The sequence below is a fragment of the Miniopterus natalensis genome, chromosome 3, assembly GCF_054644295.1.
Source record: "Miniopterus natalensis isolate mMinNat1 chromosome 3, mMinNat1.hap1, whole genome shotgun sequence".
Taxonomy (NCBI): domain Eukaryota; kingdom Metazoa; phylum Chordata; class Mammalia; order Chiroptera; family Miniopteridae; genus Miniopterus; species Miniopterus natalensis.
This window is the reverse complement of record NC_142083.1, coordinates 67943744-67970099: the sequence shown is the minus strand read 5'-3', so window position 1 is coordinate 67970099 and position 26356 is coordinate 67943744. Positions and strand designations below refer to the sequence as shown.

At 41.4% G+C, this 26356-nt stretch overlaps 1 protein-coding gene across 4 annotated transcripts in view; it reads right to left on the bottom strand.

Annotated features, from left to right (window-relative positions):
* Positions 1–13209: 13209 nt before the first annotated feature.
* Positions 13210–26356, bottom strand: part of SNCAIP (synuclein alpha interacting protein) — a 139362-nt gene continuing 126215 nt past the window's right edge. For 3 of the 4 annotated variants that reach the window (XM_087815512.1, XM_087815511.1, XM_016217761.2), the window contains exons 9-12: positions 24028–24120; positions 22414–23482; positions 21109–21179; positions 13210–13830 (exon numbers count right to left, since the gene is read on the bottom strand). In XM_087815512.1, the coding sequence (XP_087671638.1) occupies positions 13746–13830; positions 21109–21179; positions 22414–23482; positions 24028–24120 (1318 nt within the window). In that variant the 3' untranslated portion in view covers positions 13210–13745. The remainder of the gene's footprint in view (positions 13831–21108; positions 21180–22413; positions 23483–24027; positions 24121–26356) is intronic. The other variant, XM_087815513.1, reaches the window with a different exon arrangement.

Here is a 26356-nt window from a genome sequence, read left to right as displayed (position 1 = left end):
TCAAGGAATTTGTGTATTTTTCATAAATTGTCAAATTTATTGTTAGAAAGTGTTCATTTTATTCTCTTATCTTTAAAAATGACTGTAGAATCTATAGTGATAATGACTTTTATTACTGATATTGATGTTTTATATCTTTTCTTTTTTTTTTTTTTTCTTGATTATTCTGGGGATTATCAATCTTATAGATTTTTTCAAATAACTAGCTTTTGTTTTCATGGATTTTTCTCTATTGTTGGTTTTATTTTTCATTGATTTCTGCTCTCATTTTCATTATTTCCTTCATTCTATTTGCCTTGGGTTGAACTTCTTTTCTTCTTATAGCTTCTGAATGTGGAAACGTACATAATTGATTTTAAACATGTTTTTTCCCCCTAACATATGCATCATGATCTAAAGTTTGCACTTAGCACTACTGTAGCTGCATCCCACAAATTTTGATATATTGTTTTCACTTTAAACTATTTTCTAATTTCCTTTGTTATATTTTCTTTGACCCAAAGATATACATACAAAAATATAAACATATAAGAAAATGAAATAATACTTTATTTATATTTATTACCTACTTTTTTACTTAACAATATCAAGAACATCTTTCCATTAAATAATTTTCTTCAGCATCCTTTTTAATGAGTGCATGATTTTGCACATTATGGGTATATTATGCAAAATTTATTGAAACAAAGCCCCTATTGTTGGATAACTTGGTTTCCAATTCTTCACGGTTATGATTTCTTGTGATAAATATTCTCATATATTAACCTTTGAGCAAATAAGAACCTTTGTATTATTTTCTATAAGTGGAATTTTTGTAATAATGTCCTTTTTCAAGGCAGTTTCCCATTTTCATACTGACTTCTTGGGCTTAAGTCTACATTTTTTACACGGTTGAATTAATTTATTTGGAAAAATTTCTGCTTAATTTCCTCTAAGCCTTTTTTATTTGTTGGTAGATGTTTTTTGCAGAAAATTTTATTAAATATTCATACTGAAGAGACCAAATACTGATATATTTCTTGCTTCTTGGTTAATATTTTTTTTTTCCCAGAGTTGATGTGGTCTGTGGACTGCATCAACTCATAGGTGTGGCTATTTGGCATTCACAGTGACAAAAAATATTTAAACCACTAGTATCTAAAATTGAGGGGATGGCCCAAAAAGAGGCTAGAAAGAGCAAGTGAAGGAGGAGGGCGCATTGGAAGCTAAATGAACACGTTTCAAGGAAACATAAAGAAAAGCAAAAAGACCTTTTTAATGGATTACATATATTTATCAGGACATGCCGAAGTGAATAGAAGGAAACAGAAGATATTTAACCTCAGTCCCTTCAGTAACAGCCACGTTGACACCTTCTAGGAAGTATGTCATATGACAGCCACTTAGGCTGAACAGAGAGCCAAAGCACATGCATATTGTGATGATTCGTGTGACTGGCTGCCATAGAAAGCTCACTGTGTGCACAGAATCACGGACACTTTAGAAAAGACCTGAAAGGAAACCTAGTTAACCCACCTGACTCAAAACTCCCATCAGGAATTCATCCAGCGATTTTTCTTAATCATCTTCAATAACAGGAGACTTTAAATTTCTGAAAACAATATGTGCATCTTTGAATTCCTCTCGTTAGCAGTTTCAATAAAAGTGGCCAAGTCACACAGGCACACAAAAATGAAATAAAATTGAGGGGGTGAGAATCTGGCAACACTGGGCCAGCATTCCCACATGATAAGAATTAGTGGGAAAGAAGTAATTACTTTAGATACATGTGCCCTTTCCATTTCAGCATAGTTCTCATACAGCCCCTGCCATTGATTAGGATACAGATTGATGCTTACAGGTATTTGGGTTCACAGCCCTTGATTTGATAGAAAAGAACATTTTAGAAAACTAATGTTATTCATGTTTAGGCAAACCCTGATTTACCATTCCAAACCATGTGGCGATTCTTTGGAACGGCCTCTCCATGCAGACATGGTGTTTTCCAGTGTCCATGACTAGTATTCTGTTATGTCTTGTTCTGCTTCTTTCTCCAAGACATTCTAGACCCCCATTTGGTACCCTATCAGATTTATACTTCCAAAAGGAAACTCCACTTTTTCTGAGACACGGAACAGAGATCATCTCTATGCTTTAATAAACATGAGTTTTTCTAAGCAAACAATACCTCTAGAACTATGAAAACATGATGTTGCTCCAATTTTTCAGGTCTCAGTTTTAAGAGCATATTGAAGATACCTCACCCATCAGTTTTTAATTCATGACACAGTTACGTTGAGATAAAATTATTAATGTGGGATGTTCGCCGGCTATTCCCCTACCCTTCGCTACCCAGCCAAAGGGAATGCTCCAATTACCACATCAATTCCCCTATTCTTTTTCTTCCTACAAAATAAGGATTCTTTTCTGCTGGGAGTGAGGTGAGGTCAATCTACAAACTAAAGTGATACAGAAAAAAGAAGGTGAGGAAAGGCAGAGGAAGGAGAATGCTGTGTTGAAAGAGGTCATGGGGAACTGTGAGATGAAATGCTCCGGGTTGGCAGGCAGACAGTGTGAGGTGGAGAGGCAGAAGGCTCACGGGGTTTTAGTAAATGCTGCTCTGGTCTTTGAATTTGTATCCCCTTTATGGCTTTCAAGAAACATAAGTAAAGGTTTCGAGTTATTTTGAAATTACTTTTGGCTGTGGGATGCTATTTCTTGATTGACTGCAACCCTGCTCTGAGACCAAACCGTCTGCTCCAGGTCTGTAAAGGTTACACAGGCTGATGAATAGGTTTTCCTTGTTCATGTCTGCCTTCCGCTGTGCTATGATTATAGTCATCGGCTGTTCATGGGACAGTGAGTCCTGGACACCTGTTTAAACAGATTTAAGCTTGTTCCTTCTGGCCAAGAGTTTTGTTGTGTACCTTCCTTTAAAAAAGAAAAATCCAAGACCTACACAATTGAGGCATGAATTTCTGTTCTCCTTTTCTGTTTATATTTCTCATTCTATGGTTTTTCTGAGTTGGGGAGTCCACATGAAAGGTCAGAATGCTTCTGGCTCTAGGATTTGATTTCTTAAACACATCCCAGGTCAACTGGAGTGCTAGAGTTTATTACTTTTTAAAAGCCAAGCCCCTGCCAAGTGAAAGGAGAGAAGGGCATGTTTAGATGAAAGTGCCTGATGTTCAAATTCTGCCGTTTGTTGACATTTTATTGCTCAGTGCAATTTTTCCTACCCTTCGGGGCATTTTGCTTAATGGTTTCCCAAGAACATTATGATGAAGCTTCAAAGCAGCCTCAGGTTTTAGCAACAATGCCCTTATTCTAGTTTATATGAGTCACATGTCCAAAACCTTGTGTAAATCTGCAGTTTTTCCTATAAACACGCCCAGAAAATATGGTAAGCCATGTAAACTAGCCATATTAGATATCACACACTAATACAGAAATAAACCAGATAATTCCAATGTGACAGATTTTTGTGAGGGCCGTGGGAAGGGGTGTACCTAAACTAGATTTTAGATGTACTAAATTAATTCAAGGATCTCTCTCACTAGTTGTCTGATCGTGCCAGCTGTTGGTGTGGTGACTTAAACATTGAATTTTTATAAATAAACCAACAAGATGATGTATAACCCTAAGAAGTCTGTTCTTTGTGATTATTTATTCCATGGGTCAAGGGGAATATGAGCAACTTATTAGCTTTAAAGTGGTTCTCACCTTTTTGTTTTCTTTCTTTCCAAAGTTTATTGTATTATACAGCTCATTTTTACAAATTACAGTTGTTGTAGCACATATAAATGTCACACAAATTCTGCTAAGCAAAACATATCTGACACAAGTTATATTTTGTTCTTATATTTGTTATAAGATTGACTAATCTTAGGAAGATTAAAGTACATATTATGATCAAATTCAAAATATCAAAGTCAACAGCCAAATTGTATATTACCCTCACCATGTTATTTTATTTTTTCCATCATGTGGTTATCTTATTGAACCACATGCATACTAATAAAAATGCCTTTATGAGGGAGATATATTTTAATACTATTGTGGTTAAAAAAGTTAAGTGCCAATTCTTACACTCATAATGCTCTCCAATTCCTTGCTTGCTGTTATTTGCTTCCAGAGCTGACTCATCCCTAATCTTTCGATATTTGCCCTGGATTGGCTACTGGGCATGGTCAACTGGGTCAGGGTGAATGGCAATGTTTCTGGGAAGAAGGCAGGACCGCAGAAACAGGAGGCCTGAATAGGAAATGCCTGGCATTAATGGTTGTACCAACCTAAAACTAAATACAGAGAGGGAGATGGAATCTCATTCTCTGGAGGTTTAACAAAGGGCAGGCTCTCCTCCGTGGGAAGGATGTGCATGCGCCACTGCCAGGAACACTGGGCGGCAGCTGCTCTCTCAGGTCTCTGCCCAGCGTACCATGCTTTTCTTTTCCATGTGTTTATTCCTGACAGGCAGAAGGGTGAGCTCTCTTACCTTACAATCGGAAAAGCTAATAGTTTCCAACAAGGTAATCCTCCAGGAAGTACCGTCAGCCAAACCTACAACATTCAGGAGACAGTGTGGTCTGAACTTGTGCTTAGGAAAATGTTAATACGTGTCTGAAACTTCATCTGACGGCCATCCTCCAATACCCATTGCACAACAGAGGACATTTTCAGCCCTGGTTTCTAATTTTCTTTTCTTCTGCGGGCTTAGGGACGGACCTCAATGTTATTTTAACTTAGTTTCCTGCGGGCGAGGAGATTTTCTTAATTAGGTAGCCAATCAAGAAACCCTGTTCTGAAGGTTCTGTGTAGTGCAGGCCCGGTGCTCCTTAGGGTTTGTGGTGCGTCTGGAAAACCAAAGGGGCGTGGGAGGGAGGCCTTTAAACATATCCAGGAGGGGGCTGAAGGATACTCAAAGAAAGTAACGACTTTTTTTTTTTTAAAATAGTTTATTGATTTTTAGGGACAGAGGAAGGGAGAATAGAGGAACATCAATATGAGAACTCAACATCGATCAACAGCCTCCTGCATGACCCCACTGAGCCAGCAGCCCCAGGCTGTGCCCTGACCTTGACCTTCCCGTGCACAGAGGATCCCCAACCAACTAAGCCGCAATGGCCAGGGCTATACTAACTACTTTTTAGTGTCCACTGGGCCAAGGTAAATTCTAGAAAAAGGGTCCTAGAATTGGAGGTGTGATTTTTCTTACCTGTCAAGGTTAAATCTGGGGAGGAACATAGCTGGGAATGCACTGGGAATGCTGCTCTTGTACAAAAAGCAGAATGAAGGACTTTGTTTCCCTTCCGATCACTGAAACGCAAGGATGAATGGCTTCCTGCTGGAGATATATCATTACAATCAAGCCATTGTTGGCAATGTGACATCACAGGATTTTTCTAGCAGATGTGTGTACAGATCCAGATAAACCTGGAGGCTTATAACCAGGATGCCAGGAATTCATTCAGACCAGCCACAGAGAGAACAGTTCCTTTCTCCTTGAAGTCCTTACAGGTTTTGGAAATCGGCTGTGCGCAAAGATCTTGCACGTGGGCCAAAAAAAGACAAGCACCATGAATAACATAGCCGCTAGTGACTTTTCAATCGAACTTAATGTTTACTCCCTAGTACCTGTTATTTACTGCCTGTAGCAAGTTTGTGAAATTTTTAAATGTTTATTTTTTAAAATCCATCTCTTTCAACATAGGTGAATGCGAAGGAAATAAATGCTGCAAATAATGACAGACAACTTTAGTACTTTGCTGACAGGCCCTTTGTGCTAAATTAACATAAACGTGGAGAAAAATGATGTGAAGGAGAAACCTAAGGTGGGGGAGTGTGAGTTATTTACCTGTAAGGGACGGCACGTGCTGAGAAAGGCCGGCAAAGCTTGATGTGAAAGGGAAGCTCTCTTCCACCTCTCCCTGATCACTGTCTTTGAATTCGGGTACCATTTACCCGTGTTGCAGGCTGAGTTTCCCTCGATCACATGCCATCTCTCCCTGCCAGGCTGGCCCCTCTCTCTCTCGCTGAGCTAAGAGCTGGTCCTTAAGTCTGGAACTTAAGGGACATAAGGGAACAGAATATGGCTTTTTGTGATATAACTCAAGTTGGGGAAGGAAAAATGACTCAGCATAAGTTACAGGCAACATACATACTTGCACTAAGTTCATCTTTGCCAAGATGAGAGAAGACCTGCACCACCGCCCCGCTCAGGATCCTAAGCACCATCCTCACTCCACCCCGCCACCGTACATAGCAGGGGGAGAAGCGAGAGGGGAGAGGAAAGGCTAGACGGGCGGAGCGCTCAGCTCGGCAGGTGGCTGAACCTGGAATAGGGTGGAGAGAAACGAGGAGGGGGGTCAGGGGTGTGTCAGTGAAGGCCCTCCGGGGGCAGCCACAAAGGCCTGGGGGGGGGTTGGGTGCGGGGTGGAAGGGGCCAACGGGGAAAAAAGGGGGAAATCTGTAATACTTTCCACAATAAAGATAAATTTAAAAACTGGGATTAGATGTTCGAGGGATTTAGGGAGGGATGTACCTAGAAGGATGAAGGGGGAGGAACAGAAGTAGCCTGCAGCGCCTTCAGACTGTGAGGCAGGGCTGACACCTGGGAAAGGGGCGGGGGAAGGAGGAATGGGGCAGGAAGCACCTCAGACCACAGCACACTTTGGAGAAAGTTTTGGCCAGGTTATGGGAGTCCCAGAGTTGTCCATAGTTGGCCTTTAGAAGAGACCCCTGGGAGGAAGACATATCCTGGCTCTAATACCTCTGCTTTGCTCAGTACCTGGCTAAGGGAATCCAGGGGAAGTGTGTCCTTGGGGTGACGGCCACAATAGAGCTGCTGGTGCTCCTCACAGCAGGATTTTGAAGAGCTCAGTGGGGTGAACTTCATGGCCACCACCAGGAGGAATACAGGGTGCTGGCACGGGGCCCTAGGAGTCTAGGACTAAGGTGCTGGGTCTAGGTTAGAGCAAGAACCCAAGTTGAATAAAATGGAGAACTCGCTTTGGAATCTCTGCCTGCCTGTCTGTGGTTTGGAAAATACTGTTGATCAAGTTAAGGACGGATTCAGCACTTTCCAAGATGCTCTGAGTTGGACAAGATACCAGTAAGGCCATTTGGCTGTGGATATGTAGTGTTCAGATCTGTGATTCTCATTTATACACTTAATTGCATTACATGGGGACATGGGTAGCCAGTCATTGTATCTAAGTACTATATTTGTCTGCCTCTATTAAATGGGAGCCTTACAGGGTCCCTACCTGGTCTAGGCCAAACCAAAAGTGATGTCTCCCTTCTCTCAACAACAGCCCGCCTCCTCCAACTCCCCACCTCACATGTTGTCCCTTGTCTTGCACCTTACATAGGTGGGGATGCGACAATTCCCATCTTCAAAAGACAACAAGCAACTTGAAGGTAACCGTTGTCTTACACTCTGAATCAGCAATGCCTTGTACACACAACCCGTGTGGGTTTCAACATCAGTTAAATAGAATGGGCAGGATTAAGCTGGTAAGGGGGGGTAGGTGGGAAAAAAATGATGGGAACATTTATATTTATTTCAGTCTATCTTAGAAGAAGGTCTTGGGGTGGCTTATAATAGAAGACACAGATGTGTTACAACCATTAAAGAGGGATAAGTAAGTAAGAATGAAGGAAGGGGGTGGGTTTGAGTGAGAGTGGTGTGCTAGAAAAAATGAAGCTAAGGGTCACCACCAAGATTGAATGCAAACTTTGCTTTTGACCTTTTCCCGGCAGGCGAGACAAAAAGGAAAACACAAGTAATATAAGGTTCTTATTAGCTAATAAAAAGAAACATGCCAGTTTTTCTATGGGAGCAGATTTTTCCTCCCCTAGCAGTAAGTCTAAGAAGAATTTATTTTATGGCCCCTTATAGAGCCATTGGCTTCTTAAACATATGATGGTTTCAATAAGTTTTATAAAAAATATACAGAAACTTTTTTCTGTGTGGGTATTTCTTATATTGATTTTTGATAAATGCCGTAGTTCAGAGATGACATTTCTTTAGGGACTTAGGATGCTGCTTCACCATCAGCAGTGAAATGAGGTGGATGGATTACATGTGGGCTGATAGCCTATGGAACTACCCTGGAAACGGTTTGTTACAGCCATAATGACCACAGACTACTACATTAAGTACCAATTTGACATTAGCAAACAAATGAAGTTGTATCCAAACAGAATATAATTTTGGCTGCATTTCTTTGAAGTTTGGCTAAATAGTTCTGCCCTGGAACATACATTTTGCTTTAACACTGAAGAGTCTAAATTCCGTCTATGTACAATGATCCAAAATTGATTCCAGTAGGTCCCACACTCATATTGAGAAACCACTGTGGGGGATGTAAACAGTGTTCCTCCCATTTACAGATCAGTTTAAGCACCAAAAGCAATTACACAAGTTTCTTTTGTACTCTGAGATACTTCAAGGCTCAAACATATTGATATGCTGTCACAGATGGAGTTCCCTAGTTAAGTAGACTCTGACCTTGAGATTAGTGCTCCGGAAGTTTAGTACGGATGGCTTTTGGAGTCAACACCTATGGGAGGGCTGGGGAGGGAGCAGGGTAAGGCAGAGGAAGAAGCTTGGCCAAACCCATGGAAAGCTCTGGCACTGGGATGGCTTTTTGGAGTTGTCTCGAGTTGGGTGAAAGGCTAGGCCTGCCTAGCCCCACACTGACCAGCCATTGGATACAGGCTGCCCCTGGGAAGAGGTGTGCTCTTGGGCAAGGTGGCTGTCCTTGGCCAAGGGCCATTCCCTGAGGGCCAATACTTGAGGGCTCTGGGCAGCAGCACTGCCAGCAGCTGGGGAATAAGCCTTTTGTTTCTGAAGGGTGCATGCATCACAATTTATTACAGAATTTTGTATGCACTGTTTACTACACTAGCAAAACATACTTTAGTACCGGAGAACAGCCAAACATCTCCTAGACTGAGTGGTGGATAGGATACAATTTGTGAAATGTTGCTTTATTTTAATAACCTGGATGTATACTCTTTATTCTGTATGATGAAAACATCAATTAGATTCTATATTAGGCTACTCCTGCCAGAAGCCAGATGTCAGTGACTTCGTCAATGAAAAGAGCTCAAATAATATGTAGGACAGTCCAGAGCTTATGCAGCTGCTCCCAGAGACAAGTTCTTCTGCTTTCTCTTCCTTTTCTGTTGGGTACTTTTGTTCTCATGGCTGCAGAGGCGCTGCCCCGCCCCATAGAGGACGAAGGGTGAAGGGCCAAGGGTGACAGATAAGGGCCACTAAGCGTCTTCCTTCACGAAGTTTTCTAAAAAATCACTCTGATTCTAGCACTTTTCGTTAGCCAGAGGGGAGTCCCATGACCACTCCTGATCAAGGGCATCTGGGGAAGTGATTTGCCCCGGGAACATCCAGCCACCTCCTCTGATTAGGAAGAAAGGGAGGAAGATGGTGCGAAGGCAACCAGCACTGCCGACCGCAAATCATAGAATTTAAGTTCTCTCTTCTTTGGTCCTAACTGAACAACTGCAAGAACAAATTCCATAGAAAGAAAAGATAAATACAGTTATAAAATATAAACATAAATGTGAGCACAACACCACAACAGATTGTTCTACTTCGCAAATTTATCCCATTTAATGTAGACTTTGCACATTTCATCAAAATCACTAAGCCTTGATTACCATAGATTTACGGTTGCATTTCTATCGACAGAGCTGTGCACATGGTAGGAATTCAGTGTGTGTGTGTGTGTGTGTGGGGGGGTGTCATGAACTATATCGTGTATCTTGCTGGCATGTTATGGGGAGCCCCTGCAGTGGTGACCGGGGAGGTAGGTTTTAGCTTTTGCTTTGGTGTGCTTTTGTCTTGATTATGCCACTGCCAGATGGGTAATTTTCTGATGATGTCACTTCTATGAACATAGATTTTAGGAAATTTAGAGAAATAATAATTGAAACTAGCCCCATTATGATTAACCATAGAAGTGCAATGACCCCATCCTTTATTAAAAAATTATTGCTCTGTCTTCTACCTATCTCATTCAGAAAATGTCTCACTTTCTATAATTATGACTTTTAAATGTCCTACATCTGAAGTAATAGTATTGAATGCGATTTTCAACCTATAGACACATTAAATAAACATGAGTGTCATATGTCCAATGACAGCTCCCTAAACACCAAATAGCACCTTCTCTATACCCCATCGCAGGTTTAGGGGCATACCATTCTTCCCTCTCCTTGAGGAAGAGTCTTCTTTTGTCAGACTGTCTTCTCAAATATTGTCTCAATAGATAGTTCACGGCATCATAAAATTATAAAACAAAGACCCAGGCAAATACCAGAAGATTCTGCTTTTCTAAAATGCTCCCAGCTGATACCAATGCTGACAGTGCCTGAGCACACTTTGAGTAGCCAGATACTGGACTGAAAACTTGGTTCCACATTGGAATCCTAGGGTAATTAGTTTTTTATAAACACTAATGCTTGTCTTCTACCCCAGAGAGCAGGATTTATTTTTTATGGGGGTCAGTTTGGGCATCAGATTTTTAAAAGCTCCCCCAGGTGATTCTAATGTGCAGCAAAATTTGAGAACCACTGCTAAACCAACTAGAATACTTTTATTTTCACAAGTCCCTCCCCATGCACAGTTTGGTAGACTTGTCTATCCTTGTAGGCCCCACTGTGGTTGATGCCCATGTCTGGGGCTTTTTTATCCAAGGAGAGTGCTGCATTCTAGGTGTGGGCTCAGTCAGAGTTTGTTGATAGATCCACATCTAGAGAGATGCTTTTTCTACTTACAGGCTCTGGCAGGAAGAGAGAGGTGATTTACTTGTCATTGTACACATTGGGTCCAGCACATTTCTATTTAGTGCAATTCCTTTGCCAGCTTCTTCCAAGGATGTTCCTATATAAAGGGTTTAGAGATCTTGGGAACTGAGGGCAGAGAAGAGAGGGGGGAAACAAGGAGGGGAGATGACAGCAAGAGGAAGGGGAGAGGGAGGAAGGGGAGGCAGGGGAGAGGGAAAGAGAAAAGGGAGGAGAAAGGAGTGGAAGAAGAAAAAAGGGGAAGAAATGAGAAGGAAAAAACTGAATATAAGGGTATTGAGAAAAATCGTTAGATAATTACTAACCATCCTCTGCAAGAAACGACACAAATATCAACAAACCTATGTTCTCATACGAGACAGGAATCAAGTGCTTGAAAAGTCATAGGAAACTGTACAATAGTGAAAGAATAAAGGAAAATAATACCAGAGATAACACAGGACATATAGACAGACCTACCAATAAATGGAGAGTTACGGACAATAGACAGAATGAACGCTATTTCTATGGGGGGAAATGGTAATAAGCTTCTTGCAATGAGTTCCTTATCCTTACTTTGCTTTATCAACTTAGCTCAGCATTAATAATAAAGGTGGCATCTGAAGAAATAACATTTAACCTATTCTGTATCAGGGAGTCTTTCAAGGAATGATTTAAATATTTATTTTATATTCATTTCCTCTAGCTTGGACCTCTAGTCCTAGGATGTTGCTTATGAATATTCACTTCGAGGGAAAAACACACAAAACAATCCTCAAGATTTACTTAAAGATACACTTTGACCATCTTATCCCCACTCCCATCTCTATTATGTACATCTAGAACTTTCTTATAAGGTTTGAGGTCTTGAGACTGTTTTATGAGAATAAATAATTGGAATTTGATCCATTCAAAGTGGTGAAGGTTTGGTATCTTGTTATTGTTTCTAAGAAACATTCTTAATTTGATGTGCTGAACTTTGGCAATACAAGTCCCTTTAGTGACATTAAAGAAGCCCATCTTTAAAAGATGCTGACAGATGTTGTGATAGTTTTTTACAATGGGGCTGTTTCCTGCTCTGCTGCATGTAATTAGGCATGAAGATAGTGCTCTCCCATTTTACTAGCCCAATGGGAGGGAATGGGGCAGGGGCCGCAAAGCTCTGCTTACTAAAAGGAAACACACTTTTTAACATGTGAATGTATTGATTTCTATAAAGAAAGAAGAGTTTGTTTTCATTAAAAAAAATTCTGCACAAAACTAGGTTTGTGGTTAGGAAAACATCATTTCTATGAATTTCAAGCAAACAATTCATCTGCTTCATAAGGCACTTGGACGGTAAAGGTATTATCCCTATGCTTTAAGCACCTGCATTTTTAGTGTCCTAGCAACATCATCAAACATACAATGCATTGTCTTGCAGTCTGGCTCATCTGAATCTGCTCAACTTTCCTATTTTACCTTTCGAAAAATTATTTGCCTTCCTTTGCTTAGTACCATGGTGTTTAAAATGCTAGTATTAATAATCGAATTGCCAGAGTTTTATAGGTTGAGGTAGCATCTATTTCTTTCAGACTCTAGAGATTTCCTTTGCTATGTTTCATTGGGAACTCTGTGTCTGGCTTATAAACTCTGCAGAACACTCAGCCCAAGTTCAACTTTCAAGTTTAAAACACAGTCTAAGAACAAAACTGGGGCCTCTGAGGGAAAGAGCACTCTCTGGGTCTCCTTCCTTCGTGGGCCCCCTTCTAGGACTAAGTCCCAAAGGTTGGCTCTTGGTGTGATTCCAGCGTCACCTCCTCTGCACCAAGCAGAAAATACAGGGTTCTCTATTTCATGTGTGCTTGCCATATATTCTCTCTTAGAAGCTCAAGCACTATTTTGTCTAGAATGGTCCACATTTGACTGCAGTAATACTGCTAGTAACTGTTCACAGCATACAGTGCTCTTTCCTGCTGGTAAGAATGTATTGTACTTTCATACTAAAATCTGATAGGGCTTCTTATAGGCAGGCTCTGCCAACACTTTGAAAATAAGACTCTTGAAGTTTCAACAGAAATGTGTTTTTACACGATAGGATGAAACCTCATGGAACTTACTGCTCACATGGATTGAAAAAGCTACTTCAATAGGGCTGTTATAAATGCAGGCTCCACACTGTCTCCTAAAGGGATTAGACAGGCCTCATAATGTGCTAGAGGTAGAAAAAAGTGATCCAAGAAGGGGCTAAATCCCTAGTTGTCATTAGTGTTTTCTCATGTCAACACTGTGATTTGAAAAGACAGAGGAATTGACTTATTTTATATACTTGTCTGATCCTTTAGTACTTAATGAAAACTGGAATGTTTTACTTGATCCCTGTGGGAAAACAGCTAAACTGGGCAGTTTGTTCCTGAAATAAAATAGCAGCAGTCAAAATACTCTGAGTCCCTTAGAAATCAGAGCATCACAGATTTATTAGAAAGTAGGTGTCCCAAGCTTATAGGTGGCTGTTAACATTGTTTTATTTCCTTTATACAAAAAGTAGAAATGACAGAAAAACGCTCTTGACAGGAAACAATGCCACTGGCCTCGTCTCATGGAGATGCTGAGCCCAAACTGCCCATATTATGGGGAAAGGGAAGTTCAAACATTAGCAAACACTCATGCAATTGGTGAAATATAAAACGACATCAGTGGCTTGGTGAATGTCCTGTGGGCAGGTTGAATCAACCCAATCTTAAAAACATCCATTTGCTCAGTCATGCTTTTAAACAGCATCTCTTTAAAAACAAGTTATATATACAAATATCACCCCAAAATGTGTCTTCTATAGTCTCCTACTATAAATTTAAGGCATCCTGATTTCTGTTCTTCTGCTGGTGAGGCTTTGTTCTCATGGTTCTATTTCCACAGAGGAGAGTCCAGTTTCCAAAGGTATCCAAAGGGCAGCAATGAGAGATAGTAAAAAAAGTGATTTACAAGAAGAGTTCTTTGGACTCTGGCTCAGCAATGTGCTTTACACTGTAGGATTTCTTCATTTTTCTATTGATGTCATTATGCCTAAGCAGAGGAGAAACCACGAGGCCAAAATTAGATAAAACTATGGTCAAGTTACAAGACAATACCACTAAACAGTTGACCAAAAATGAAAATCATCCTCACACAAACCACACTGAAGAACACTTCATTCCAGTAGGCAAATTATTCTCTTTTCATATAAACCACTTTTTGGAAAATAAAAGAGCCATGTCATAACACACACACAGTGAACACTTTTTAATTCTCAATTCCAATCGCTGATTAGAATCCAGGCAAATGAATTTTATCACAAACAAAATAGAAAGGATAGTACTGCTGGTCTAGTGGAAACATGAGATATTTCTACTTTATTTACATGGATTCACTGGTGACACCTTTTATTCTGCAATAAGTTTAATAGTTATGAAGAGTTTAAAGAAGATGCTTTTTCGTTGTGTGTGTGATTACTGAGGAGTATATGTTAGAAGATCACAACTAGGTAAATCTACAGGGGAAAGAAGAAACTAGGGAACAGTACTGCTGTTTCCCCTCAATATGTGATACTAGTAAGTCTGTGGAAAGAAGTATGAGCTCTAACCTTGAAACAGTTTTGTTTTTTAAGTGAATTTCCCTCTGGGTAGATGGAGTCATTTTCATGGGATATTAGTCCCATTCTGGGTATAAAATCTTCCAGAGAGGAGCTACCTTCTGAGGGTGGGCGAGCCTCCATATTACCAATTCCTTCTCATCGCTACACCAGACAAAACCGAGCTGTCTCTGGTGGCGGTCCTTGCTAGCAGGAGGGCATATCTGGATGGAGAACCCAAGCAGAGTCTTACGGCCTCAAAATCATGCTCACTTACAAACACTGTGAGGTCTATTCTTAGTGTTTTAGTAAATGTTTGATTAATGGCACAATCTGAAAGTTATAATTCTTAATTTTATTTATTCCTCTGAATAGAACTTTAGAGAGTTGTCCATGGGTAAGAAAGGGAGAAGATGAAAGAAAAACCCAGCGGGTTAAGATATTCTAAGGACTTACAACTGAACATGGTGGATTAAATACACACATTTATCAGCCCTTTCTTTAAAAACAACACTGCTGAAAAAGTCAGGACATAAAACAGGTATAAACCTAAATGAAAAAGGGAAATGGGAGAGGAGATGATAACAGACAACATGCCAGTAATATTTCAGAAACAGGAAGGTGAATGGACAGGTGTAGTATTTCTGCTTTAATATAAGGGATGCTGTGGTCAAAAACACTAAAAAGAACACTTTCTGCAGGACAAATCCAGAATAATTACAGCGGAATGTATACCAAGTAAAATGTTAATTTGAGGCATTTATCTGAATGCAATCAGACTAATTCAAGCATCCCCGAACCCTTCAATTACCTAGTCCTGAATTACTATTATTCTAAAGAACAAACATATTTGAGTAATTCTGGTGTGAATAATTTAGATAATTTGCTGTCCTTGATTTCATTTTTGGATATAAAATCATTTTCTCAGTGACCAAAATTGGAAAGAAGAAAAGGCTTGAATTTAAATAACAGCTTTCAAGTACTTGAATTTGCTGGCTTATCTAAGCATGGATTCCATTTTTCCATAACCCAGACAGTGACTTAGAGGGTGAGTCTAACAGGGTCCACGGGAATGCATTACATTTCCACTGATAACCCAATAGGGGACGTTGCTACTTTTGTGGTCTCCTTCCCAGCTTTAGTGAGAGGATATCTCTAAATCCCTTCTACTAAAAAATGAGACTCTGCTTCAAAGAATGAAAACCTGTACTCAAAGTACCCAAACTGACACTCCATGTCAGTAGGTGGACTTGGGATCAGAAGGCCTCGGTTTATACTTTAGAGCTGACCCCTTTTTCTGTGGGATGACAGCCTCGGTCCTTTTTTGTTTTATTTTGCTTTTTCCCTCTTCTTCCATTTCTTCTCTTTAGCTCATCCTCTCTCCAAATATTTATGAAGCCCCTACCATGTGCCAGCCACCATGCTCGACACTGGGGGTACATATGGGGGTGCAGTAGTGCTATAAAGGGTCACTGCTCTCATGACGTTCTCATACCTTTCATGGGATTTACCATGTTTTAACTGTATCTTCTTTTAATTCTCTCTTGATTATGATCTCGCTGAATGAAGGGACCACGTCTTACTCTGGCACAGCAAAATGCGTGGCTTAGAGCTGAAGAAGTTGAAATGAGAGCGGTGGCAACCCGGGAATGTGAGTCCAGGAAAGTCACATATCTGTATGGTCCTCAGGGTGGGCGGGAAAATCCCAATGACTGTGGCTGGAGCAAGGATGCTTGGTGAAGGCACTGGAAGGTGTCTGGGTAAAGTCTCTATCTGGTACTTTTAAACCTCAAGTAACTTGCTGATTCTTTAAAACTCCAGCCTTAAGAGAGTTTACAGACAGGCACTGCTCTTTTAGTTTACAAAGGTATCCCAGCTGTGGCAGATATGGGGCAGTTATGACACATAATACAACCTGTATCCCCTTTGGAGTTACACAGTTCAAAACCAGGCCCTGGGGGAGTGAGGAAAGGAAAGTGGAGTTGGGTGAAGGGAGTTGTTTGCTCTTAAGTTTTTTGACTACCCTTAAACCAAGATTAGCATGCTGGAAGAATGTATTTCTAGTGGGATGATTTTTAGTTTCCAAAGCGGGTCTCCCCCTGCACCCCTGCCTATAGCTCATGAGTGTTCCACATGTTCATTTCTTACCTTCTGAAGGCAGTGCTTTAAGACAGAACATAGGATCTTAGTGGTAATAGCTCTTTCCGTGTCTCAACTCATTCTGTTTGATACTAAACTCACTGCCTTCCTGTGCTGGAATATGCGTTCTCCTTTTCCCAGAGGGTGCTAAGAGCTTACGAAAAAGAAACTCCACTTGTGAATCACGCTCTCATCAATCTTGAGAGCTCTGGCACCTTTCAGAAAGAGTTTGCTAAATTGTGCTTGGATGCTGGAAAGATCTGGTCATTTTAACTATTCCCCATAACATGGACATTTTACTCTACAAAGAAGATTCTACTGTGCAACAGCGGGCGGCAATGCAGAACTGTGGCCCATTTCAGAGGAGAACCTGTCAATTAACGGAATCTGGAGAAATGGTTGAAGATTGGGCTCCTCCCTTCCGTCAAGTCATATGGACAAAGCTCCAGTATATAATACAGGCTTTCTCTTTGAAACTAATTTAAACCCTAGGGAGGCAGGGGTAGGGGTGGGGGAGTCTAGAGTTATGCAGGAGCACAGAACACCTGGGGAACACCGGCAGGTGCAAAGGAAGGAGGCCAGGCCAGGCAGGCAATATGGGTTTCTGCAGCAAAGGCAATCACCTCAAGTCAGGAATCAGCTCCTCCTGACTGGCTGGCTCTGGACCCCAGAGCTAGTAAACTAGAAATGAAAACACACACACACACACACACACACACTTCAGATCATAGCTTAGAATTTGAAACTATAGCTTTTGAGCATAAAGTCTAACGTCTAGTGTTACAAAATACCCTTTTAGTATTAGCACTTTATTTTTTTACCTTTTTGACTTAATTTTTCCATCACCATTTATCCCCTCTATGCTTTCTTCCACCCTCCCCCAGTCACCACACTGTTGTCCGTATAGTATTAGCACTTGAACAAGCTTTTCTGAACTGTCACAGAGGGCACAGTCTGCTTACCCATGCACTCTAGAACTAGCAATCAGTACATACTCAGATAGCCTTGGAAGCACACCTATGACTACTTATATAATCATCCCCTTCAAGAACCTGGGTTAAAAATAAATACTTCCAGGTCAAAAAATTAAGAAAAGATTAAAATGTGATTTTATTATATCCAGAGAAATTACGGCAAAGATGCCTTTGCTCAGCAGGGTCAGGAATTCCTTTCTGTGCCGACTGCATTTTTCCACCGTGATTCTGGAAATGCAGCTCAGTGGCGTTGAGAGGTACGCTCCGCTTGGCTCAGGTTTCAGCCAGGGCCCCATCTCTACTTTCCCAAAGTCTTTATCTTTGCTCGCTTTTCGCGCATGCTTGCCAATGGTGGGGGCGGGGTACCCTGAACTCCGATCTCTTATTGGGCCCAGTAGAGAACCATTGCCACAAGCTCTCAGGCCAAATATATCACTCTCTTTGAAGTGGTTGTTGAACAACCTTGATATCTATATAAAATATTTGATGCTAGCTCTTGACTCCAGATGCATAATTCTGAGTATGGCTAACTCCTTTGCAATGAAAACCATACTGATGGTGTTTATTGCTTAATGTCTCTTTAAGGAGTCTATTCTCACATTGGTCTTAGGGTTAGGGGTGTCCTGATGCTAACTCCTCGGGCCACAGTGCCACTGTGGTCAGAGAGGGTGTGAATGGTGGTAGGCAAGGATTAATGCCCTCTGCCTATCTGGAACTGGAACCAATGCTCATTTCATTTGCTACAGATCTCAGATAGACTTAAACTCTGGGAAATGAATGTCTTATTGACATTTTAAGACAAGTAATTGCAAACATTCCCTTGGAGTTGTAATAACTCAAAACCAATTTGTCCTTTATAAGAAAAAGTAAAGATAAATCTGATTGTTATAAACAAAGTCATCCTCTGCAGTTGAAACACACTGGGAAAGCTGTTCAAAGTAATAGAGTTGAATCTAATTTTAAAAGGCATTGAAAAGAAATTTAGATTCTTTCTATCAAGCTGTGACCAATTTAGAAAAATAAATAGCAAACAGAACCCCCTCACAGAGCTGACATTTAAAAAATGTTGTATTTATTGCCCTCATTTTTCACTTACCAGGAAAAATAAAAATTTCTCAGGAACTAAAATGTGATTCCAGTGTATGCCTGGAATGAGGGTCCACTCTCCCTCCCAAGGCTATACTGATAGGGCCATTCAGTGGCATAGTGTTTGGAGCCCCTCTAACCCATTGACTGCCATTGGTTTCTAAGGTATATGATGCTGGGCAATCCCTGCTACCTGAGAGGAGTCATTTGGTCTTCAATCAAATTCTTGGGACAAGATGTAAAGCCATCACTGATAGATGGACACCTGGGTTCCTTCCCTTCTTGCATCTTTCTATGGGATGCTTTTTCTATGGGTCCCATAGGCAAAAGGAAGCAGGTGCTGGAGTTAGGTGTTTTTCATGCCCATATTCCCAGGCTAGTTTTAATTTCTCTGAGGAATCCTTATTTCAGCAAGAGATACCCATCCTTACTTTAAGGAGTGAACTGGACTGGTTCTCTCTGCCTCTGGGTGATTATGAGTGAGTCAGAGAAACCTCACCTCTCTGGCACAAACAAAGTAGTGGATTTTCACTTTCTATGGACCATGCGTCAAACTTAAAACATCATAAAGTACAGGTTAATTTATAAAGTAGGGAGGGGAAGTGGCCAGGATGCTTACCTCAATATACTGAATATTTTTATTTTTTAGTTTCTGTTTATCATGGAAATCAAACTCTGTTGACACAAAAAGCCCATGAATCTGACAGGTTCAAAACTGAGCCTCCAGGAGACGTGTGCCTTAACTGAGTAGTAAAGTGTTAACTTCAAGTCAGATACCCAAGTAGCCCCATACCCTTGTGCTGTGCTCTGATTTTTGTAATCTTATTGTAATAGATTGTTCAGCTTTGTTCCCTTGCTCATAAAAAGGCAGGATGAAATATTTCTGGCAGGAGAATCTACTGTGATTCTACTAGTCTTTTTTCCAGGTGCTATGGGAGCCTGGAAGAAATGAGAGGTCCTCCCCACCCCTTACCCCTAAGAGTTTGCCAGTCTTTGTACTTCATTCCCTCGGGGTATCACTGGGGACTTCCGTTTAAGGCCAAAGAATTTTCTAGGCACCAGAAGACCCATCCAACCTAAGATGGGCACAGAGAAGGGTATATGGGTAGGGAAGGTAGGCTGGGAGAAACAGAAGTGGGCCAATGTGAATGTCTGGGAAAGGAGCCAGTATTTTATTTTTTAGTTTCTGTTTATCACAGAAATCAAACTCTTCCCATTCAAGCACTGGGCTGTCAGCTCTGACCAAGATTCCTGGCCCCAGTGTGGCCAAAGTAGTCCAGACTTAGGCAACATGTGAGCCTGACCCAAGCAGAACTCTGGTGACCAGTAAATACCGAACATACAAGGCACTTCCTTCAATGTACTGAATTAATGAGACCCCTAGGGGCACCCACTAAAATGACTGCGATTTACTTTTCCTCTGGCCTGAATCTCTAGAGACCTGGAGCAGATTACATTCAATTGGGGGGGGGGGGGGGGGATAGAGTGGCATTTCCTGTGCCTTAGCATTTGGAACTAAAATTCATACCCACAACACATACACTCATTTGCATGCGTATAACTATATGTATGTATACACACACACACACACACACACACACACACATATATTCACACAAACATTCTGGATTTTGGAAGTGGGCTAAAAGGCGTGTCATACTTTTAATTTAAATGATTCATTTAAATTAAATTGAATTTGTTTAACTTAAATGATTTGTAAAAATTTAGTTTAAGTGATTTAAAAGTGACAGTCTCCTTTTACAATGGGTTTGTGTTTAACTCTTCTGAAACAAACCAGTAGGAGGCACTGCCTGCATCAACTCCCCCTCCACTGCTTTGCTTTCCCTCCTCTCCCTGCCTCATCAGGGAGCGGTGCCCATCCCGCTGGGAGGTTAAACATAGCTATGCCTCAGGAGGACTCTGCCCAAGGAGGTGTCTGAGCCACCTGTGACCTCCAGCGGGATCCTTTCATGTACATAGTCCATGTACTTTTGAACTGGAAACATTTTGTTTGAGAAAGACACTGACTGGCACTGTGGTTCTGAATGCTAAGCTGGAGCAAGTTCAGAATGGCAGGGCCTAGCTGTCCCAAGGGCAGTGGAATGGTGATGAAATGAGCTTTCCGTCTATGATGAACCATGAAAGAAAACCTCAGCTCTGCTTCAAAGTTCTGATTCTGATTGGACGTTGACTCATTCCACCCATGACAGGAAATTTAATTTCTATACTTACTTGGTACTTGACTCCATGAAAACAAAGACTGAAAGCCAAAGTCAACTGGGAAACAGCATGTTTGTGAGCTGAGTGGACTCCTCGGCCCTCTGCTGCTGGAGTAAAGCCCCTCCTATAGGGCACTTGCTCCCTCTCTAAGGTCCAGTTACCAGCCTGCCTGCTTCTTTTGGGGGAAGAGGTGTACATTTCTTCTTCCTTGGTGTCAGCCCTGCTAAAGGTGCTCCAGGACCATGATTTAAAAGGTCATGCAATTGCAAGTGAAGGCCCAGCACTGCTGTTCTGCATGTCCCCTACCCCACGTACCGTGCACAGCTATGCAGATGCTCTTCAGTCAGCATGTTAGAAGGAAGGCTGATGCAGCTGCTGGACATCTCCTAGAGGTGCAATTAAAAATCATCTGAAAACATGCAGCAAGCTCAGCACATGCACAGGTCTCAATGAACAGGAGGCATGCAGGAGAGAGAGCAGACTAGGACAGAAGCTTTGTACACGCTTTAAGGAGCATGGGGAACCACTGAGAGAATTCTCATACTCCTGAGCAAGAGAACCCATCAAGTTACTTGGAATAGTTTTATCTGAGCAATGTAAGTTTGGACATTTTTAACCCCAAGGGCCTGGTGTTTGGGGCACGAGTGTGGCTTTTCTAACTGAAACAAATATAGGTACAGCCCTTTAAAACAAAGACAATTCATGGTGGAGATCAACTGGGGTTCATTTAATTTGAGCGATATCAACTAAAACTTGATTTTGGTATAAAAAAAAGAATTAGACAGTTCTTAGACCTCCCTGGGATTTTTACCTTGTACCAAATACTAAATTATGCTGGTGTGACTCTCTAGATTACATGGTAGATATTCTGGGTCCTTTCATTCCTCAGAGTTTCACATTTTGGCTGCTCTACCATTTTTGAGGGCATGGCATGCACAGAGCACACAAGAAACATCACCTAAAAAGATGCTCATATTTCTTATTCACTGGATTTAAACCACAGATTATAGTGCAGTTTTCCAATAAATGCAATTAAGAAATGTAGTTCATGGCACACTCTGCCATCCCATGTACTGGCAGGCACCCAGACTGCTCTAGCCTCCTGATCCACACGTAGGGCTCTGCATCGTATAATGCCAGTGTGGAGGTCTCTGTGGCATATTTATTGTAAAGATCATTCCAGAGTTGAATAGTTAAGTCTTTAGAAATAGAGTTTCTATTTATGTGCTCTTTAATTGGGCTTGAGAATAAACTATCCAGTCACATGAGGAAAACAAACTCTTCCTGAGGCAGAATCTGCGCCAAAGAAGGACCTGATTTCCCATCAATTGGTGGTCTAGGACTCCTAATACTCAAGGATCAAACTAGTTAGGTAAATTTAGGGACCAGAATGTAATTTCCTGTGATTTATTTAATCTTTTTCTCAGAGTATTTTCCAGACAAATAGCAAAGAGTATGTACTCTAACGTATCTCTTTAGAAACACAGAAATTTGGCTTTCCATGCACCCCTTTGGAATTTTTCTGGGGATTACCTCAAGGTGGCAAAGGTCAACAATTTATAGTGTCAAGAACAACATAATTCAATGGGAAAAAAGAGACATCCTTCAAACAGCACTCACCGCCTTATTCTTTCCTTTGCTGGCAGAGCCCGTGGGATTCCCCTTGGCATCTGTCGCCTTCCTTCCAAGTGAGGTTAAGGGCAGTGTGGAGGTCTTCAGCTGGCTCACCGCCTGATAGTTATTATTATTGTTCTGGTTGCCGCTTAGAGTCTCCATGATGGATCGGAAGGTTCCGAAAGGCCTTTTGAGCTGATCCCCGGAGTCGCTGCTCGTGGAGGTCCGCTGGAGGGCCCTGCCCTTATCTCTGTCCTTCTCTCCGTTGAGTTCAAGGCCAGCCTGCTCCATCTGCACCACGGGCTCCTCAAAGGTGACTCTGAGTTTCAAGTTCTGAGATGTCCGGCGCTTGGAAGATGGAGACTTGAGGGCACTCTTGGGACTCGTGGCCACTTTCTGGGCAGCCGTGCTGTCAGGGCTGGGCTGAGTGGGGTCGCCAGAGGGCTGGTTTGGGGGTGTGGTCCCTGAGCCTGGACACTGGGATTCCAAGTCTGGTTCGCTGCTCTCTGAGGTGGGAGATGGGCTATGGCCATCCAGAGATTTGGAGGCCTTGATCCCAAAAGGAAACCTGCGTCCCGATGCCAAGGTGTGTTTCTTTATCATCAAGTGTAAGCTCTCTGCGCTGTCCATGGTCTCTGCACTTTCCACGATGGGCTGCGGCCTGGGCCGCTCGGCCTTTCTCACGGGTGTGCTCTTGGGGTCCTCAGAGGTGTTGGAGTCTGTGTCGGACTCACTCAGGGACCGCTGCATCAGCTGCCTCAGCCGGGCCAACTTCAGTTCCCTCTTCTCCTGAGGGATCTTCTTGGAATTTCTAGAGGAAGCCTGAATGTCCTGGAATTCCAAGGACAGCTTTTCCTGGGTGCAGACATTCTCTGAGATGTCTTTCCCCAACAACTGGCGAAGGATTCTATCGGAATCGTCATCTTTCGCTTTTGCCCTGGCTCGGCTGGATGCTGACAGGCCTCCAAGGATCTGCATCCCCTCTTGGGTTCCTGGCTTGCTTTTGGCTACAGACTCTTCATCTGTGTCTGGGGATTTCCACTGCGACTTTCTGGAGGCTGGGGAGCATGGTGAACTGGAAAGAAGACAAAGAACACATGGGATGATTTCCTACTGGGTTAAAATGACTTGGCTACAAGTCACAGCATGGCCTTTATTGCCACTAATAAGTTACAGATCAGTAAGACTGGAATAAGAATTATCAATGTCTGTTCAAAGCAATTTGCAGATGCTCAATAGTGGCGACCATAACCAAAGTATAGTATGCCTCACACCTTACACTACGACTAAATTTGTCTCCTATTTTACTATTTACACATCACTTTTGCACAACCGATCCCATCTTCAACAACCTACATATACTTATTCCCACAAAGACTCTGAAGGAGTGAGTGACTTGTTTATAGTCATGGAACAAAGAAACGGCAAAGCCAGACATCGACCCCGGTCACTGGACCCTCGGTCCAGAGCCTTTTCCCTGCGATACCTATTTCTTATTCTTTATAAAACTAAAATGTGTTCTGTTGTCATCTTCTTAAAAGGCACTAAAAGAAAGTCCAAAAGAAGGCTCAGAGATCTAAGAGACGTGAGAACTCTAACCCCCGATGCTGCTGGCATTACCTGGGTGAAGAGAGGAGCGACTTGCCCTCGGATCTCTGGGCTTCCAGGAGTTGTTGGAGCTGGTTCTGTAATGTCACACGTTCCATTGTCTGTCTGGGAAAACAAACCAAGACAATGAGCTGCCTGGTACAGAGCTCCTACTATAAATCAGTAGGAGTAAATGTTTTCATGATAATTTACAATAAATTGCAATAAATTCAAAAGCCTCACAAAGGTGCATAATCTTTATCTTTACAGTTCAGAAATTTTCCTAAAGATACAATCAAAAGCACCCAAAATAGGTGTAAATTTTATTATTCATAATGTGGGGAACTGTAAGTAATCTAAATACTCATCAATAAGACTGAGTAAATGATAACATACTTGAATATTTATTTAAACTTTAAAAAAGTTTCCCTAACACACACACACACACATATACATATATATATATATATATATACACACACACATATATATATATAGAGAGAGAGAGAAAGAATACTTTATAAAGTGTACTTTACTTTCTTTAAGTAAAAAGGAAGATACCAAATACTGTGTATAGTATAATCTCATTTTTAAGAAAAATCTCTCCCCCCCAGTTAAGGTCACTCTCTCTGAGGTACTGCCGGTTAGAACTCCAGCACTCCAACATATTATTTTTTTGAGGGGGCCACAATTCAAACCATAATACCTAGGCTTGTAGACTAGGATTTCTAACAGAGCCGAAGGTTAAAGTTGCCATTTCTAAATAGTAACTGTGTTCATTAACTAGAAGTGGTAAAGGTATTCTGATAGGTTAAGCACCTGTGTGTCTCCTTCTCTGAATTTCTGACAGGAAAAACTGCTCTTTGACATTTTTCCTCCTGCCCTGGGGCCTGGAAGGTACAGTGTGCCCTGGCTGTACAAAGTGGATTTCTCTGTTCATTCCTAGTTTTGCCAACCTCACTGAGGCACATGGTAAGTAAAGGACTAGTGTCTACATGTAACCCGTCCTATTTTATCTTGTCATTGGTTTAACTATAACTATTCACAGCATTCAGCTTTGGACACAGTGAAAGAACTGTTGTTTATTAGCATACACAAGTATTTTATCCCAGGATCATCAACAGAGAGAGCAGCCAAGACCCTGACCTTGAAAAGTTCACCAATAAATAGCTATTAAAGCTCACGAAAGCCTCTCAGGCTCTGTGGTACACAGACTGGAGGGAATGTTTTGTGATCTTTTCTCCAAGTATGACCCTTTAGGAAAAGCATTCTATTAGATCATTTAAAATTTCCTCTTGATAGATACGTCTATACACTACTGTGGGAAGTGGACATGTGCACAACATTTTTGGAAGGATATAAGGCAACACCCATCAACATTTTAAATATGTATGCCCTTTGTTCCAGCCAGTCCCTTTCTAGGAACTTAATTTTAGAAATACCTACACATGCACAAAAAGACGTGTACAAATGTTTGCTGTGGGAAGATAACCTATTTAATGATGAATTTGTGTGCATTTTCCCTTCAGTTACATCCAGCCCTTCAAGGTCACTTAGCTCACCTGCCCCAGGGGAGTTTTGTGGAACTGGGTGAAGAATGCTTGGGGGGAACCATATTATTTTAAAATATTATTTTATATTTTCTCTATTAAAAGGCTAATCTCATTAAAGAGAGTATTCTATGTACTGGTAGGGAGTGGGGTAAAGGGATGTAGAGCCTTGTACCTCTAAGGCAAGACAGTAGAAGTAGAGAGATCAAGGTTTCCCCAAGCTTGTAGAAGAGCCAGGGGGTCCAAGGCCTTGTCATATGGTTGTGTGAATTACACTTGTAATCAGTTAAGGCCTTCCACCCAGCATAGGCCATATTTTCAAAAGGAAAAGAGGAATGTGTGTGTGTATATATATACATATATATATATTATAATTTGAAAGACTTCATAATTTTCCTTTACATTTTAATTTTTAAGGTTTATCCTTCTATTCTGTCAACATTACTTCAGATACTGATTCTGATTTTTAGTGATTCACTCTCCACTATGGCAACTCTAACTTGACTGCTGTGTTTTCCAAGGGCCGACCTCGGTCTCAGGCAGGTGTCTGCTCCTTAATCCTTCAACCCACCAGACACCTACCTCTCCTCCAGTCCCCTTTCTTCAAGCCTATCATGACAACCTCCCAGAATGCTTCCCTGACATCTAGGTATGGAACGGGTGTCCGTTTAATAAGTTCACAGCAAAAGAACTGACTGTAACTCGACAGAGTGTTTTAAGCAACATCATGCTAAGAGTTTTATGTTCTGAGGCTTCAGGAATCATCCAATTAATTTTTGTAATAATTTACTGGTGATGGTTAGCAGGTTAAA